This window comes from Tamandua tetradactyla, chromosome 7 (genome assembly GCF_023851605.1).
Source record: "Tamandua tetradactyla isolate mTamTet1 chromosome 7, mTamTet1.pri, whole genome shotgun sequence".
Classification (NCBI taxonomy): Eukaryota; Metazoa; Chordata; class Mammalia; order Pilosa; family Myrmecophagidae; genus Tamandua; species Tamandua tetradactyla.
The window spans coordinates 30,245,480-30,264,506 of NC_135333.1; the positions used below are offsets into that span (position 1 = coordinate 30,245,480).

Sequence of the window (19,027 nt, forward strand, 5' to 3'; positions counted from 1 at the left end):
ATGTGGGGTAGATTGGAGAGAACAAAAAGGGACCAGTAAAGAATACAGTAGACAACTAATATGGACCTGGAATTAGAACAGATGTTTAGTAGAGCTAGAGGTGGTATTGAAAGAGACATTGGGAAAGTGCATGAAAAGGGGGGAAGTCAAAGATCTGTTCAGAATGTACAAGGAAGGATGGTGGGAGCATGTGGCTGCTGAGAACCTCAAGAAGTCCATTACATTGCCTTTCACCATCCACCAATCTCTTCAATACCCTCTCCACCCCATCCACAGATTAACAAACAGAATGAGCAGATGCACGCGCTGCTGGCCATTGCTCTCACCATGTACCCCATGCGTATTGACGAGAGCATTCATCTCCAGCTGCGGGAGAAATACGGGGACAAGATGCTGCGCATGCAGAAGGGTGACCCCCAAGTCTACGAAGAACTCTTCAGCTACTCCTGTCCCAAATTCCTGTCGCCCGTGGTGCCCAACTATGATAATGTGCACCCCAACTACCACAAGGAGCCTTTCCTGCAGCAGCTGAAGGTGTTTTCTGATGAAGTACAGCAGCAGGCCCAGCTCTCAACCATCCGCAGCTTCCTCAAGCTCTACACCACCATGCCTGTGGCCAAGCTGGCCGGCTTCCTGGACCTCACAGAGCAGGAATTCCGCATCCAGCTTCTTGTCTTCAAGCACAAAATGAAGAACCTGGTGTGGACCAGCGGCATCTCTGCTCTAGACGGCGAGTTTCAGTCAGCCTCCGAGGTTGACTTCTACATTGATAAGGTATGAGAAGGTTCTCTGGAGCACATTCTGTTCATCCATTTGACAGCAAATAGTTATTATGTGGCCACTAACTTCCAGGTACTGTTCTGTGTATTTAGAATGTATGAACGAACAAAATTGCTTGCCCTTGTGGTACCTACATTCTATTGAGGGAGAATAGACAGTAAACAAAAATTATAATTAAGCAAACTTTGTAGTAGGTTGGAAATAGCAAAGTACTTCAGAGTGACAGTAGTGGTGGTGGGTGGCACAGGTGACAGTGTAAAATAATGTGCTCAGGAGGGCTCTGCTGAGAAAGGGGAATTTAAGGAACAACTTGAAGGAGAAGAGAGAGCTAGCACAGCATGTACTGGGGAAAGAACATCCCCGGCAGGGGGAACAGTTACTGCAGAGACCTTGGGCAGAGTGAGTCTTATGTTGTTGAGGAACAGCTGACAAAACCCATGAAGGATGGCAGTGTAGGGGACCCCAGGAATCAGTCAGTCCATCAGAATTGGTATAGCACTGTCAGAAACAGCACTGTCTGAATCAATGTTTTTGAAACTGTTGGAGTCTAGTGCAACACTGTCCAGCATCCAGGGAAGATCTTGAGGAAGAGGCTGATGAATTGTAAATATCAGTGAATTTTACTCCCCATGTGGTGATTGCCGTCCCTGCATGGTGTGGTAGGCAGCTATGGGAACTGCATCCCAGGCTCCTGATGTAGCCTGCTGGTGCCAGACTGGGATATAAGAGCTGAGCCTTTCAAAATTTGTTGGGGTATGGTTTGATCACTGATCACTTGGGGCCCTGCCTCTGAGGGTGACCATTGTTTTAACTTCCCTGGGGGCAAAAGCAGCAGAGGCGTTTTAAAAAGGCTGTACCTATTTTTCCCCCTTTACTCTTTCACTTCCTTAATTGGGAGCAAAGATAGTTTGGAAAAGTCACTGATTGACTACTCCAGTCCTCAACAACAATAAAACAGCTAACCGAGCAGTCAGGAGTGGGAGAACTAGATTTCCAGAGTTAAAACAACATGATACTCAGAATACCCAGCTATCAACAAATAATTACAAATCACAGAGGAAAGGAAAGTATGACCCATTCACAGGAAAAACCATACTTGCCAGCAACTATCCCTGAGGAAGCTTATAATGAAATTGTTAGTCAAAGAACTTTTTAAAAAAAATTATTTATTAATTAAAAAATTAAAAAACCAAATAAAACATTAACATATATAATCAGTAATTCACAATATCATCACTTAGTTGCATATTCATCATTTCTTAGAACATTTGCATTAATTCAGAAAAAGAATAAAAAGACAATAGAAAAAGAAATAAAACGAACACAGAAAAGAAAAAAGAGATTATACCTACCATACCCCTTACCCCTCGCTTTCATTGATCACTAGCATTTCAAACTAAATTTATTTTAGCATTTGTTCCCCCTATTAATTTTTATTTCATGTGTTCTACTTGTTTGTTGACAAGGAGTCCGAGAACTTTTAAATCAGCTGTCTTAAATATGTTCAGTGAGCTAAAATAATCTGTCTACAAAGAACTAAAGGACGTAAGGAAAATGTCTGAACAAATTAAGAGATGGAAATTATAAAAATGAACCAAATAGAAACTTTGGAGCTGCAAAATTACTGTAATTGAAGTGAAAAATTCAGTAGATGGATACAATAGCAGATTTTGAACAGGCAGAAGAAAGGATCAGCAAATATGAAGACAAGACAATTAAAATTATCTAGTATAAGGAGCAGAAAGGAAAAATAAAAATGAACAGCCTGAGGGACCTGAGGGACACCATCAAGCATACCAGCATATTAACATACACATCATTGGGGTCCCAGAAGAACAAGAGGGAGAAAGGGGTAGTAGGGGCAGGAAAAGTATTTGAAGAAATAATGGCTGAAAACTTCTCCCAGTCTCATGAAAAACATGAATGTGCTCATTTTACCCCTCACTCCCATCCTGTATAATTTAATAGGCAAATGTATAAAATATTTTAAATCTATGTTAGTGGACATGCAGTGTATAAAGATGTACTCTGAGAGACAGTGTTAAGGAGGTATATAGGAGTAGAAAATTTGCATACTACTGAAACCAAGTTGGTACTAGTTGAACTAGGTTTTTATTCTTAAATATTACGCCACAAGCAACAAAAGAAAAAATAGATAAAATAGACTTCATCAAAATTAAAAACTTGTGCATGAAATGACGTCAAAGTGAAAAGACAACCTACCGAATGGGAGAAAATATTTGGAAACCATGTATATATCTGCTAAGGGTTTACTATATAGAATGTATAAAGTATTCCTACAACTCAACAAAATAAAACAAGCAAATCAAATAAAAAATGAACCAGGGATTTGAACAGACATTTCTACCTAGAAGTTATTTAAATGGCCAATAAGTACATGAAAAGATGCTTAACATTATTAGTCACTAGGGAAATGCAAATTAAGCTACAGTGAGCTACCACATCACACTAGGATGGCTGTTACTTAAAAAAAGCAAAACTGAAAATTTTTGGTGAGCATGTGGAGAAATAGGAACACTTGTACATTGTTAGTGGGAATATAAACTGGTACAGCTGCTATGGAAGACAATTTGGCAATTTCTCAGAAATTAAACATAGAATTACTATGTGACCTGGCAGGTCCACTCCTAGGTATATATCTAAAAGAATTGAAAGCACAGACTTGAACAAATATTTGTACACCATTGTTCATGATTACATTATTCACAGTAGCCAGAAGGCTGAAGCAGCCTGTGTCCATCAACAGATGAGTGGATTAAACAAAATGTGGTATATGTATACAATGGAGTAAAGTACTGGTAATATGTAAGGTACATGAGTATGTAAAGTTTACACTCAAGTACACAAATAGCCTACAGCTTGATGAATTTTCACCAAGCATTCACACCTGTCAGACTGAGCACAACATTAGTAAAATCCTGTGAACCCACCGTTTGCCCTCTGTCCTAAGTGTAACCATTTTCCTGACTTCTATCATGGACTAGTGCTGCCTATTTTTGAACGTTATAAAATGGAATTTTACAGTATATATTCTTTTTGCATCTGACTTGTCAGCATTATGTAGAGCAATTGTAAATGATATGTAAAAGTTTTCAGTTTTAAGTTTTAAATTTATATATGCCTGTGTGTGCTTGAAGCTGTTTCTGGAATGATACAAAAGAACATAGTGGTGGTTTCCTTTCAGGAAGAGAGGCAGGTTGTGGAACCAGGAGATTTAGTTTATGCTGATGTGATTTAAGTTTAAGCTGGACATTTTAATGTCCTAATGAGGCTATAAAAATACAATTGTTTTGTTTCCTTAGGTGAGTTTTTTTCAGACTTGAAATAAGCTAGACTCTAGAATTAACCATGAGGTCACTGCTCTGTTTCCCCATAAATAAATACATCCTTGTAAAACACTCAGGCATACTTGAACCCTGATATGGATTTAGGACAGTCTGTTAAATCTGTGGACTGGTATCTTTCATGTTTTCTAGACTATTCTTAGCTAGTACCTCTTGAGTTGCTGTTTTTGTTCCATTCTGCTCTTCTGTGAGTTGTACTTAATTCATATTAGACCTCACTCTGCCCTCCATGTCTCTTAAACCCTTCTTCCATATTTTCTTTTTTTTCATTTCTTGTATTTGAGACAAGTTCTCTTGATCAGTCATTCTATATGTTAATTTCTTCAGCTCTGTTTCTTGCTTCCTTGTTTCCTTATGTGCTTGGTTACTTTTTTTCTACATGTGGTTCATTGCCCTTGAAAAACTGTTGAATTTTTTGAGGCTGGGGATCCATCCAGAGAGGATTTTTATTTACCTGGGAATATTGGTCTGGGACCACCATAAACTGACCTCACAGCCAGAGATCCCCTGGAGATAGTCCCAGGCTGCAAATTGTTAGAAGTCACCTTGTGGCTGTAACATCTCAGGAATGAGTCTCATTTTTCTTTTTTGCATCCCCTCACCCCCTTTGGTTTGGTGTGGGGATTTGGGGTGGCAGTTGACTTTTGCTTCATTTTTAGCTTTTGAGGATGTAGAACTTTAGGATCCCATTTAATTATGAGGGTCTTCTGTTAAATTGGTTTCAGACCTTGGTTTATTCCAAGTTTTCTAGGTTAGCAAATGCCCTCATGCAGAAGGGGCTTCGGTGCTTTGCTTGCCTCTGTTGGTTTCTGTTTTCCTTAAATAGTTTTTTATTCTCTTATCAGTTCTTTGATTCTTTTTTTTTTTTTTTTTTTTTTTTGCATGGGCAGGCACTGGGAAATCGAACCCAGGTCTCTGGCATGCAGGCGAGAACTCTGCCTGCTGAGCCACTGTGGCCCTGCCCAGGTCTTTGATTCTTTAGGAAGATATAATTTTCAGAAAGGGGGTTGGTCTAAATAACATAGTGGAAATAGAACTCTCCTGACAGTTTGTGAGGTTTTTTGAGATGTAATTCTCATAGTATAAAGTGTGAAATTTAGTGATTATTAGTATATTCGCAATGTTCTCATCACCCCATACAGAAACTTTGTACCCATTGGTAAGCACTTCAGTTGCCCTCTCCCACCATTTCTTGACAACCACTGATCTACTTTCTTTCTGTATGGATGGTTATTCTTGACATTTCATATAAATGGAATCCTACAATACATGGTCTTTTGTGTCTTGTCTCTTGAATGACTTAGCATGTTTTCAGTGTTCATCCATTTTGTAGCATGTTATCAGTTTCATTCCGTTTTTGTTTTTGAGACATTTCTTTTTATTGAGGTAAAATCACATAACACCGAATTCACCATTTTAACTATTTTAAAGTGTATGACTCAGTGACTTCCAGAACATTCTTAATATTGTACAACCATCACTATCCAATTACAGAACATTTTCAGCACCCCAAAAACGGTTCATTCCTTTTTATGGCTGAATAATATTCCATTGTATGGATGCACTTCATTTTATTTATCCAGTCATCAGTTGATGGACACGTGGATTCTTTTAAACTTTTGATTTGTGAATAGTGCTGCCATGAACATTCACTTATAAGTTTTTGTGTGAACATATATTTGATTCTCTTAGGTTTATACCTGGGAGCAGAATTGCAAGGTCATAAAACACTTCTGAGACTTGGCATATGATTGTTACAAATAATATTTTGCTGTGAAGCTATATTCAGGTTAAATTAATAATATGATTCTGATTTAGACTCAGTTGACGTGGAAAAGTGGCACGGGGAAGAATTTTCAGACAATTTGCTTTTCAGTTCAAATGGATTCATATCCATTTACGTATTTTTATTCAGTTTGGTCATACATTTAAACTCCCTACATCAGCAAGTGTTCACTGCATATTTTTGTTATTATTTTTCTTCTATTACAGTTCAGCTTGTCTTTGGCAAAAATGCTGCTTTATGAAGTAAGGTAGTATTCCACAAAATATTTTGAGCTAAAAAAGAAATATAAAGACCGAGCTAATTTGAGCTATCAACTGTGTAGAGAACAAAACCTTGTTTTAAGTGTTGTTTTTATTATTAAAAGATTCGAATGTACTGAAAAAGACTAGAAAAATAAATTAATAGGAAGAAACTAAAATCATCTAGAAAGGAATAATCACTATTAACTGGTAATGTTCTTTCAGAGGGTCAGCTTTTATTTCTTTTTAGTGGTTTTCCTTGGCTTTTGAAAAGCATCATAGGGATTTTTCTACAACTTAGCATCAGTATTTTTTGTACAGCTCATAAATTTAGTCTTGGGGATTAGGTAGGTGGTCTTGACCCCTCCACCTCCTGCCCTCCTCTGACTCTGCTTTTCCCCACAGGACATGATCCACATTGCAGACACCAAGGTCGCAAGGCGCTATGGAGATTTCTTCATCCGTCAGATCCATAAATTTGAGGAGGTGAGAAAGTGAGAGTGCAGTGTGGTATGCTGACTGGGGACAGAAGTCAGGAATTGGACCAGGATTTCTCTAATTTATCATGTCTATTTTCAAGAAAACCCAAAATTGGCCCGTTAAGTTTCTGAGCTAGACTGGCTGTCTCCTTGGGGTTTGGGGAGTGGATTGGGTCTGTAGGAGTTGCTGTGTCAGCTTTCTCTGGAACATCTCTTTCCAAGATCTCCCTCTGCGGGTGGCCATCTCTTCTCTCCTTCCCTGGCATTTCCTAATATGGATGGATTCACTGTTCCTGCTCACCCACTTCTCCCCATTTGGCAGCTGTTCTCCAGTTAGACAGGTCTGGCAAGTTTCTGCAGGAGTAACACAGGAAGCCCTGTTTCGATAGACTGGCACACTGTGACTTGCCCTAGGAGAGGTGTTGTGAGTCAGGCCAAATGCTGCAAGGGTATGAGTTTCCTTTTGTGGCCAAAGCCAGAGCCACTGCATCTTGATGCTTTGAGTCTTCCAGCAGAGGTCACTGCTATGCTGTGGTCCATGCCACCAGGCTCCTGCCCGAGATAATCGGCACCAATGCTGTTTCTACTTCATTGTTGTCCAGCTGACATTGGTCAGACAGTGGGCTGAGCTGTCTTCTAACAAGGAACCTATTTTCTGTGAAAGCAAAAGGTCTTAGGTTAGGAATAGAAAATCTGAATTTGAGTCTTGGTTCTTCCACTAAAGGGACTAGTAACGTTGGTAGTTCTGTCCACTTTGTGGAATGAATAGAGTAAATTTAGTGTGTGTTTGTTGTTTGTAAAGGGAGATGGGAGGGTGAGCTGAATGATCTGTGCAGGGCCATGTGATGTCAGGAGTGGATTACTGATGCACACACGTAGAGGGGACACACACCCACGTCAGAGACTCCTTCCCTGACTTCAGAAGGGTGTGCAGAGTCTGTGATCTAGTCATTGTGCACACCACAGGAAAAGGTTTGGTTTAAACCCCATGTCTGACTTTGTTTCTGCTTTTTCTTCTAGCTGAATCGAACCCTGAAGAAGATGGGACAGAGGCCTTGAATATTCTTACAATAGTCGGGAACCTGTTCTGATACCATTGTAGGTGGGCATTGTTTTTGCCACCATAATCCTTTACCCTACATCAACCAGTCAGCTGGTCAACTGAGATGAAATGTATTTGAATTAAGGACTGAAATGTTTTAATGGATCTCAGTAAAGGATCTTTGGAGCCAGATTTGTCGTGTTGTTATTGTTCGGGAAAATCTGTGAATCAGTACATAATTTCCCATGTGTCATGATGGTTTCTCTCAGTATATCAGTTATTAGAATTTAAATATAAATTTAAAAATAAAGTGCTATACAGCTTAGTGGACATTTGCACATTCAGCATCTTGTTTTAGTTTTCCAAGAATTCTCAGCCTTAAGTTATCTCTGTAATTTGTGCCTGTTAGTGGAGGTGCTGGCAACTGGAAAGGGACTTGATTGAACACCTGCTGCCAGGAACTGTGCTAGAAGCTGTGCATATACACTGTTTAAACGTCACAGCTGTGCTTTTGGTATCACTTTATTGATGAGGAAACAGATTTGGTGGTAATTAAGTGATGTGATCAAGATCACATAGCTATAGAAAAGCCAAGATTTGGCTCTAAACTATGACTTTTTTTTCTACTGTCCTCTAATGCCCAGGTCTTCTGATTCTTTTTTTGATATCCCTGCTGCCTGTGAAATAGCAAAACCTAGATTTCTCTTGTGTGTCTAGGCTCTCCCACACAAGAGACTGAGTTTGACACTACCACTTGTCTGCTGGCATCTTCACAACAGCTTGGCTCATATCTCCCTTTCCTTTATCTCTACCTTCCCTCCCTTATTGGGTCTGACATCTGACTGGCTTCTCGGAGGTAGCATTTCTGTACCTCAGAACTTAGTGGCCCACTCTATTTATTATGGGCTTCTCAGTGCTGATTTCTAAACTTTTCTGACAAAGTCAGGCAATGCAGATCTACAGATAATTCAACTCTGAAGCCAGTGGTCTGTGAGCTCTCACCCTGCCTACCCAACAAAGATCAAGTTCCTGGTGCAGTTAAAACTTTGTATTCAGGATAAGCCCTCAGTGCGGTGAGCACATTTTGTGCATTATCTTAATCTTTAAGAAAGTAGACTTGGTGTCCTAATATTGATGGGGAAAGTGAGGCATGGAGTAGTTAAAATGCTTGTCCACAGTCAAGTTAGTAGATAGGAAACGGGTCTTCTGTTTCCCAAATTTGCTTTTAGAGGTTCTCAGATGGGTAGCAAGAGGTTAAACAGCACAGCCCTAAAATACACATATATATGTATTAGCCCGGAACAGACGGTAGTGGAATTTGGAAGGACAGGTGGGGTGAAGCTGCTCCTTTCCTCCAGATGACTGGATTGCTATGAACTCCAGAGCTGGGCCTTGTGAGTCCCTTGTGTGTGGTTATTTGAGGGTTTTTGGTTGTGAGGAAGCTTAGAAATGGGAGAAGAGTCACTAACTTAAAAGGATGACACCAGGATTCGAGTTGTAATTGTCATCAATTTGCTGTATAACTTCTCTGAACTGGTAACCTTGTCTGAAGATGAAGCTCTGACTCCTTAAATGGGAATGAAGTGGGTGTGAAAGTGATTTCTGTTCGCTGACACACTGTGTGCATGGAAGGGCTGATAGAGTCTACTGCCAGGCAATAGCTGGGCCTGTCCTCGGAGCTTATCACTGGGACCTCTGAAGGCGGGCAGTGACCAGAGCTGTGCTGAATGACTTCTCTACCCTGGGAGTTAGCAGTGTACCTGTCCCCTGATGTGGGCACCTTTATGACTCAGCATAGAAGCCCCCACTAACATGTCACTTCACCTCTGAGCCCAGTTCCTCATGTATAAAATGAGAGAAGAACCTGACTTCCTTACTGGGTGGTTGTGAGGAGTAAATGAGATATTAAAGTGCCTGGTATCGTACCTGGCCAGTGATGGATGCCTGGTTGTTTCCTCCTCTGCCACACTTTGAATTCTTAAGGTTTTCTGGCTCTTTCCTCCTCTTTACATACCTACTCTTGAGTGCTCACTACATATTAGCATTGTAGGATTTTTGTACAAAGAAGGTTGGTTCCTTTTTTGTGGTGCCAGCTCCACAAGTGAGCCAGCTGGGCATTGCTAGGCAAGGGGGAAATAGAAACGAATGAAACAAAATCCATGTCGTTATGGGTCTTAAGTTCTAGTGATTGGAGACAGATATTAAACCATATTTAGTAATGTGTCAGAAAGGTGTTGTGTAACAGAACAATCAAACAAGGTTAAGAGTTAATAATACACTGGTGTCATTTGTACAGACTTGCAGTGAGAAGAGAGACATTGCAGATACCTGGGGGGAGACCATTTTAGACAGAGGGAACTGCAAGTGTGAAAGCCCTGAGACCAGTACATGTTTCCTGTGTTTGAGGAACTTTAGCAAGAAAGCCAGTGTGGCTGGAGGAGAGTGAGCAAGGGAGAGGGAGGATAGGGGGGGCTGGAGATGGGAGTGGGTCACCAGGTTACCTTTAGGGCCTTGTGAATGACTTCTAGGGACTGTGACTTTGATTCTTTTTTTTTTTTTTTCTTTGAGAAATCTTCACACACATTCATTCAGTCCATCCATATACATGAGAATAACCTCCAGGATAACCTCTCTACTCTGAAATCTCTCAGCCACTGAAACTTTATTTTGTCTCATTTCTCTCTTCCCCCTTTGGGTCAAGAAGGCTTGCTCAATCCCATGATTTCAGGTCCCGGCTCACCGCGGGAGTCCTGACCCACATTGCCAGGGAGATTTACACCCCTGGGAGTCATGTCCTAGATAGGCGAGGGGAGAGCAATGAGTTCACTTGCCAAGTTGGCTTAGAGACAGAGCCCACATCTGTGCAACAAAAGAGGTTCTCTGGAGGTGACTCTTAGACATAATCATAAGTAGGCTTAGCTGCTTCTATGCAAGAATAAGTTTCGTAGGCTTGATCCTCTAGATCAAGGGCCCAGCCTATTGAATTGGTTGTCCCCACTGTTTACAAGGCTATTGGAACTTCTCCAGATGGGGAAGTTGAATATTTCCTTCTTTCTCCCCAGTTTCCCAAGGGAACTTTGCAAATACTTTTTATTCTCTGCCCAAATTACTCCGGGATATATCGCGGCATCACAGTAACCTAAACAAGCCCACAAGATCTCACGCCATATTCAAGATTCCAGGTAATTACAGTGTTCAACTAAACTGACCAAGTTAAATTAGGCAATGAGCTACCCAAATACAAATTTTGCACCAAACATCTCTCCCTTTGGTCTCACACAGACGTTGAAGTTTTAAAATATGGACTGTATCATCCTTTACTCTGTATTCTAATTTATGTTAGTCCTATCCAGATCAGCTTCATACATATCACTATTGTGACTTTGATTCCGAGTGAGGTGGGAAACTGTTCTTCACCAGAGAGGTTAAGAACTTGTCTGAGTTCCCACAGCTAAAGGGTGGAGCCAGGTTAGTTCAATTCTAAGGCCTGATCTGTGTCAGCCCCACCTCCCAGAGAAAGGAAAAACAAAAGCAGCCTCTTGGTTAATATGTAGTAAATCCAAGCATTGTAGAGCTCTTTGTACCTTTCCAAGCACTTCTTCACCAGTTGGGGATCTAATGAGTGGTAGAGTTGGGATCCAGCCAAGCATTTTGATTGCCTGGCCACTGCCAGCCAGGCTTCTTTACCCCTGAAAGCCTGTCTACTCCCTGGATCCCTGACAGGGGTGGTGGGTGGGTTGCCATTAATGGCTGCTAAAGAGCTGTACCAGCTCTACCAGCATCAGCTCTCATGCCGTATCCGCCACTGATTCAGAAATTAGCAGTAGTGGCTCATAGGAATTCAGGCCCACCTGAACGGTGGTGCTCAGGTTTAACATGTTTTGAATTCAGCAGCAGTCTGCTAGTTCCTGTCAGAGTTCCTATTCACCATCATAAAGTTGGTGCCAGGGCAAAATATGTCATGTCTAACACGGCCTCTCGGCACTCTTCCTTTGCTGGGAGACTGATGCATCTCAGGAGCTCAAGGTCACACTGACCCAGTGTGTGTGAGTGCCTGGCTCGAGGCCATCCCCAGCAGCTTGGTTTGGGTCCAGCAGCAGTGCTGGGCAGCCAGCAGCCCTTGTGAGAGGGACAGGCACAGCTGAACTCCGCCTGGCACCACTTGAGGAATGCGGGGCTGTCAGCTGCTGCCACTGACTTGTTGGGGGTGGGGATGGGCGGTTTATACCAGTTTGCTCAGAGCGGAGGAAGCAGGTTCATAATCTCCCATGCTTACAGGGAGCAAAGGTTGTGTAATCAGAGGCTGGAGAGATCCGGGCAGCGCCAGTTACCAAAAGAGGAGCTATAGAGCAAAGTGTGTAGGCTTGAGCTTGGTCAGCCTGGGTTTGAATCTTAGCTCTCCTACATACTTGCTGTGTGATTATAGGCCATGTTACTTAATTTCTCAATGCCTTACCTTCCTTATCTAAAATGGGGTTAGCACCCTTTTCAGGGTGGCTCTGTTGATGAAATTCTCAAATTATGTACTTTGCACAGTCCCTACCCACGGTGTGCAATTAGCTAATGAAAGCCATTATTATTAGCTTGGAAATCACAGAATTATAGATTATAGAGGCAGAGGAAGGTCATGAGTGGAATAGCATGTCAACCGCATGGTGGAGCTGGGGCTCCCAGGCCTCTGGCCGGGCACTTTCTCCACTCCTGATACCTCTATGGACCAAAGAGAGGGCCCAATTAGAGACAGCGGAGAGGCAATGAGTTGGAGGCGCTTGCCAGAGCAGCCCAGCCACGGGATGCTGGGCCTCCCCCAGAGTGGTGGCAGCAGGCCTGGTGAGAATCAGGGAATTTAAGAGAGATTGAAGAGGTTACAGTGGACAGGACTTGGCCATTAACTGGATGTGAAGGGGAGGGAGATGCTTAGCTCTCCGGCTTCTGCAGCTGTCTAAATAGTGGAGCCATTCTCTGAGAGGGAGACTTTGAGGATTGGGGGTGGGGAGCAGGTTTAGAAGGGGTAAGGCCAAGTGTAAGTGGATCCAGATGGGTTCAGACATGAGTTGAGGAGCTCGTGGGACATCCAGGTGAGGTGTTACAGGGTGGAACAATTTGGGCAAAGGCAGTGAATAGTTGGAGCTGGAATCCCAAACTTCAGTCTGGTTCTTTTCCATCTAGACAACCTTCTGGTGGTTGTGGCCTGCTTCCTGTCCAGACAGTGTCTCTCTCAGGCTTCCTCAGACACTCAACTGCGAGCCGGAGAAAGGGTTTCTCTTCCCAGGATGCCCTTGACCTTGGGTGGCTCCTGACTGCCTCCTCACATGCAATATGAGGCAGTAGGGCCAGCTGACATACGAGCACTGCAGCCCTGCATTCTCTAATTCTGTATAGTATCCTAAGATCTAAATGGGCTAGTGTATCAGTTTGTTAAGTGTATTAGTTTGTTAAGCTGCAATATACCAGAAATGGAACAGTTTTTAAAAAGGGAATTTGTTAAGTTGCAAGTTTTCAGTTCTCAGCCTATAAAAATGTCCAAACTAAGGCATCCAGGGAAAGATACATTAATTCAAGGAAGGTTGATGGATCGCTGGGAAGTCATGTGGCTGGCATTTTCTGGTCCCTTGCTCCTGAGCTCTGTGCTTTCAGCCTCTGTTCCTGTGGGGTTCCTCACTTTGCTTCTCTGGGGCTGGCTTTCATCTCTTGGCTTACTTTGACTCTCTCCAGGTTCTGGCTTGCTTAACACCTAATGACAACATCTGCTGGTCTCCAAGTATCTCCAAACATCTCTATCTCTGTTCTCCAAATGTTGGCATCTGAGTCAGCTCTGCTCTCCAAAATTTTTCCTTCTTTTAAAGTTCAGATCCACCTGGAATGGGTAGAGTCACATCTCCATCAAATCAGAAGGTCATACCCGGAGATTATATAATCAAAAGCTTCTGCCCTACAATATTGAATTTGGATTAAGAGAAATGGCTGTGCCATGCAGGAGATGCAGGTTCAATTCGCTGCCCGTGCACTTCCAAAAAAAAAATTTTTTTTCAACAACTACTGCTGCAATAACGGGATAGTCACATAGAAAATGAATAAAATGTGACCCCACCATACAGCATACAAAAAAAGAAAGAAACGTCTGCTCCTGCAAGATTGGATCAGGATTAAAACTTAGCTTTTCTGGGATACATAACAGCTTCAAACCGGCATAGCCAGAAACCCCCATAAACACCCAAGAGAATTTGATGAATGAATGAATGATAAATGCATGAGGAATTGAGTGAATGAAAATTGAATAAAACTATATAAGTGTGTGAAGTGATTGAGTGTGCCTCACACCCTTTCTGGAACATGGAGGCACAAGGATGAATAAATGATGAATGTAGGTATCTCGGCACAACTTTTTGCCAATGAAAACCACTACTGTACTTGTGGGCTTTCCCCACGGTGGCCTCTCGTCCCCACTTCAGCCTGCCCAGCAGACTGGAGATGGGTGGGAGTGGGCTGCTGCCAGGGGTCGGGAGCTGGTCTCCAGACTGGGGGAAGAGTATCAGGAAGAGGCTCAGCAGGAGGCAAGGTCAAGTTGAAGGCCCACAGCCTGACCAGCAATTTCCTGACCTGTTCCGGAAGGATGAGCGTATGGGAAACAGCCAATGGTCCCGGTTCCTGTGGCTCCACATTCCTGTCAAGTCTGCAGCTGAAAAAACCTGGTTTTTCCTCATTTCTGGCCTCACCCTGCCCATATCCGTCCACTTGGCCAAGATCAAGCTGGTTCTCTCCCTCCTGTACCCACCCCACCCCCATGTCTTTCCCTGTGGCAGTGGGGGCTGAAAGGATGAACTTCATTCTCTGGTCATGGCAGGAACTGAAAGGGGCCTAGGCTGGGTTCAAGTTCAGAGGCTGCCACTCAAAGGTTGGGAGATTTCAGGCATGACACTTCTCTGAGCCTCTGCTTTCTCATGGGGCAAATGGGGAGAATGATTGCCCCTGGGCCCTGGTAAATATCAGCATTTAACCATATAAAATTATGACACAGGTTTAGGTCTCACTCATAGTTGTCCCAATTGTATTGTGTCACCTGGGGTGAGGTGTGCCTTCTTTAACGTCTGATCTATTTAGAGGAAGAAGCTTTGACCAGAAAAGGCTTACTTTCTGTTTCTGACAGGAAGTGCTGCCTTGCTCACAGGACCGTGTGGACAGCCAGGTAAGTGGGAGATAAACAGTCCTTTTCCCTGTCTGACTTTGCTGCAAGGTGCTTTGACCTCCGGTTCACCTAAATCTCTCCAGTCTGCCCGTCCCTTCCTTGTCACGTGGCCCTCAAGAGCGGTGCCCTTCCTGTGCCAAGAAGGCTCGAGACTGTTTCTCACTCCGCCTATCTTTGACGTGCAGAGCTGACCGGGTGGACCCTGAGAGGTAGCTTGGGGCAGGGTTGGGGAGCTCCAAGCTCCACATCTCCACTGTAACCCCCAGCCATCCCCAAAGCCAGACAAAGCAGGACTGGTGGGCTTGCTGTGCAGATTCAAGTCCAGGTCAGGCCCTCGAATCTTCCTCCCCTCCCTTCCTGCCAAATTTCTACCCCTGAGTTCCACCTATGATTATGAGGGTCTTGGATACCCACCAGTACTCAAATATCAACCTGCTGGTCTACTGGAAAAATCCTGATATCAGTTGGAAGTGAGATGGGAAGTTCCAAGAAGGCGAGGAGGTTGCTCAAGGCTGGCCTTGTGGGCAGCTAGGCACTGGGGGTTTTGCAGGCCAGGAAATCCGTGTAGTTGGGGCCTCCAGGGGCCCTGGAATTGGGGCTCCTGGGAGCGATTTTGCTAACCAAATTCACTAATGGATTTACAGCGACAAACTGGATGCAATACCTGTTCTCAATATACCGGTAAAACATCGTAGTGGCGTAGAAAGTTCCTAGTGAAGTTAAAATAAGCTTGGCTGAATCCTGACTGTAACTTTTAACATCTGTGTGGACTTGAGCAAGGTGCTTAACTTCTCAGAGCTTCAATATCTCTACTGTTAAACGGGAGAAGGTGATGGTCCTGAGTTCATGCAGTGTTTTGAGGAAACAATGAGGTAATAGATATTAACAACAAACTCACCATATGGTTTGTGATTGGTAAAGGTTAGCTGTCAGTATTATTAAGGATCTCACAGTCCAGTGGGGAGTGATATAGATGCACAAATAAAGACCACACAATGTGAGCAACTGGTCAAATGCCACCTCCTCCATGCAGCCTTCAGGAGGTATCTCCTCAGTTCCTGGGCAGAAGATGAGAGGCTCCTTTCTGGTATGCCTGCAGCATTTGCCACCCCCACCCCTGCAACACCCCCCCTGCCCCCAAGCACACATTGTATTCCTTATCTCATCTTTCTGTGACTGGGTATTATGACTATTTATTTCCACACTGATCTGTCAGTCCTTGCAGGGTAGGCATGCATTTCTAATTCCTCTCAGAAATCTTTGAGGATATACCCTCTAGGACCCACTGAATTCTAACAATAGGATTTTGTGAAAAGTCCTGGCATCATGGCTTCTGGCTGGGAGTCTCAGGAAAGTCTTCAGGGAGGAGGTGATGTCTGAACTGGACTTTGAAGCCTGTGTAGGATTACCCAGCAACAATGGACGTAGTAGAGGCAGTCAACAAAGAGAAGCAATCAATGGATAGAAAGCGGGGGGGCAAGATGTGGGGGAACAGGTGGACGAGCCTTGGTCCCCCTCTCAGGATACTGAGGGTGCTTTGCTAGATGATCCCCAAGGGTCCTGCCAAGTTGGCTATTTCCATGGCCTCTTTGACCTGCCTCGCCTCTTGGGACAGACCAAGACAGCAAAGACTATTTCCTGACCCAGAGAGCACCTCTCAGTTTCAGACAGTGCGTGATCCTCTGTGTAATGCAGGGTTTAGCTGGAGGACTGTTGAGTTTTGGGGTAAGGATGCAAGCCCACTCGTCCAGTCTCAGCCGTATATATTTTCCAGAATGTGTGTGCGTCGCAGGAGGCGATGGTTTGTGGAAGACGAGGCAAGTGACCCAGGCGTCATCCAGGCGGGCAGGCTGGGGCTTGGCAGACTCAGGGCATGTCCTGGCCTGGTGAGGGTGGAGAGAGGTGAAGCAGTGCCATGCCCGCCACCAGAGCCTCCCCAGTGCCATCGCTCTGCCCGTCTGTCTGCATCGGGTCAGCTCCAAGCCAAGGGCCCCGGCACGGAACCCACCACGTGGCCTTCGCGGAAGGGGCTGGGGAAATGGAGCACCCTAGACCTGGAAACCTAGAATACAACAGTCAGAGACGCTTAGAAAACACAATCCTAGAATGAGAAGACTGTCCAGGCCAGAAGGATGACCCAGTTTACAAGTTCCACCCCTCGTTTGATTTTTTTATTTTAAAAGTTATACTTACTAATTATGCTACGTGAAAGAAGCCGGTCACAAAAGGCCCTGTACTGTGTGATTCCGTTTATATGAAATGTCTAGAGTAGGCAAATCCATAGAGACAGAAAGATAAGTGGTTGCCAGGGCGGGGGGTTGGGGAGGGGAGGAGAGAATGCGGAATGATTGCTAATGGGTATGGGGTTTCTTTTGGGATGATGAAAATGTTCTGAAATTCGATAGTGGTGAGGGTTGCACAATTCTCTGAATTTACCAAAAACCACTGAACAGTACACTTTAAAAGAATGAATTTTATGGTATAGGAAATTTATCTCAATAAAGCTGTTTGCTATAAAAAAGTTATATTTGCTAGTCGTTACAATTTCAAACAATAATGACTTGTAAAAAGGGAGTCTGCCCTACCTCCTAGGGTCACTCTCAAAGTTAACCACTGATGGCTCAATAATTCCATCCTGACTAAAAGGAGGAAAAGAAGTGTAACTAATAAAGTCTCAGTGGCAGAGAGAGTTCAAACACAGTTGAGAGGCTACAAATTTCAGGTAGATCTTGTTACCTATCATAACCTGCCATCCCCCCAACCAGCCAATCCTAAAGAACACCTAGGGTAATATATAAGATTCCACAAAGTTTCCACGCACTAGAGTAACTTACCAGAAACCTACAACCTCCAGATGGGTCCCTGGTCCAGATAAGTCCTGAAACCTAGCCCAGCCTCTCCAGAACATCAGATAGTTCAATCTCCCTACCCCATATTAGTGACAGATCCTTCCAATATGAGAAATTTAGAATTGCCTTAGCCTGCCCTAACACCCCTAAACAGGGGAATGGAAAGATCAAAGGTGATGGCGGAATTATACAGAGAAGATAGGATTTAACAAATGAATATGAATGCTGAATCATTAAATTGATACCTCTTTTCATCTCCAGCATTTTAGAGCAGCTAAAAGTAAAAACCTAAAATTGTGAAATTGTAACCCATGTCAGAGTCTGAAATATGTTCTATGACTAATTGTGGTGCTGTGCTTTGAAATTTATAGTTTTGTATAGTGTTATTTTTCGCAAAAAAGAAGGAAAAACGTTGACTGTGATGATAAAAAAGTATTTAAGCCCTCTAAACTCCTATATTCTGGAGCAGCTAGAAGGAAAAATCTGAGAGGATCATATGGTAGCCCATGACAGACTCTGGGATCTATCTTTTAACCACGTGTTGAAGAGTGTTTTGAAAACTATTGCTTTTTTATTTTTTTGCTGTGTATATATGTTATACTATACAATAAAAAAGTTAAAAAAAAATGTTAACCACTGACAACATTTGGGCAGCTAGCCTCTCTCCCTGACTTTCAAAATGCTGTATATATGTATACACGTGTTTATATACATAAATATACACACAATTTTTGTTTTACAAAAACGGGGTCCAATTTTATCTATTATTCTGCTAGCTTGCTTTTTTACACTTCTACAGAGGCTGTACTTCAACAGCATTCTTTTTTTAACAGCTGTCTGCTTTTCTGCTGTCTGACTGGGCTGTAAGGTATTAATACTGACGAGTGTTTAGACGTTTCTAGTGCTTTTCTGTTAGTGTTTAAGAAGCATCTTGGGGACCCCTGGAATAGTATTTCTGCAGGACAGAAAGAGGCTTACTGCCCCATAGAGTAGGCAACTGCCCACCTTCTAAGGGTGGGACCATTGAGCCTTGGAGAGTGGTACCTTGTCCAGGGTCTTTCAGCAAGTCACTGGCTAAGAGTGGGTGGTGGGTGAGATGAGCCCCCACTGGGAACACAGACACATGCACATACCTCGACCTCCAACTCTGAGACAGAAGTAGCCCACGGGCCTCCAAACAGGTATAGAACTGGATGGAAAGGGACAAAGGCCAAAGGTTCCTGGGTATGACAATGGTGGCCAAAGCAATGAAGACTTTCCTTTTCCCCATACATTCTCCAGCTTCCTTCCTCGGCTATCCC

At 43.3% G+C, this 19,027-nt stretch overlaps 1 protein-coding gene across 2 annotated transcripts in view; it reads left to right on the plus strand.

Annotated features, from left to right (window-relative positions):
- Nucleotides 1-8,021, plus strand: part of EIF3L (eukaryotic translation initiation factor 3 subunit L) — a 32,181-nt gene extending 24,160 nt beyond the window's left edge. For both annotated transcript variants that reach the window (XM_077168781.1, XM_077168783.1), the window contains 3 exons: nucleotides 277-774; nucleotides 6,576-6,656; nucleotides 7,670-8,021. In XM_077168781.1, the coding sequence (XP_077024896.1) occupies nucleotides 277-774; nucleotides 6,576-6,656; nucleotides 7,670-7,708 (618 nt within the window). In that variant the 3' untranslated portion in view covers nucleotides 7,709-8,021. The remainder of the gene's footprint in view (nucleotides 1-276; nucleotides 775-6,575; nucleotides 6,657-7,669) is intronic.
- Nucleotides 8,022-19,027: the final 11,006 nt, after the last annotated feature.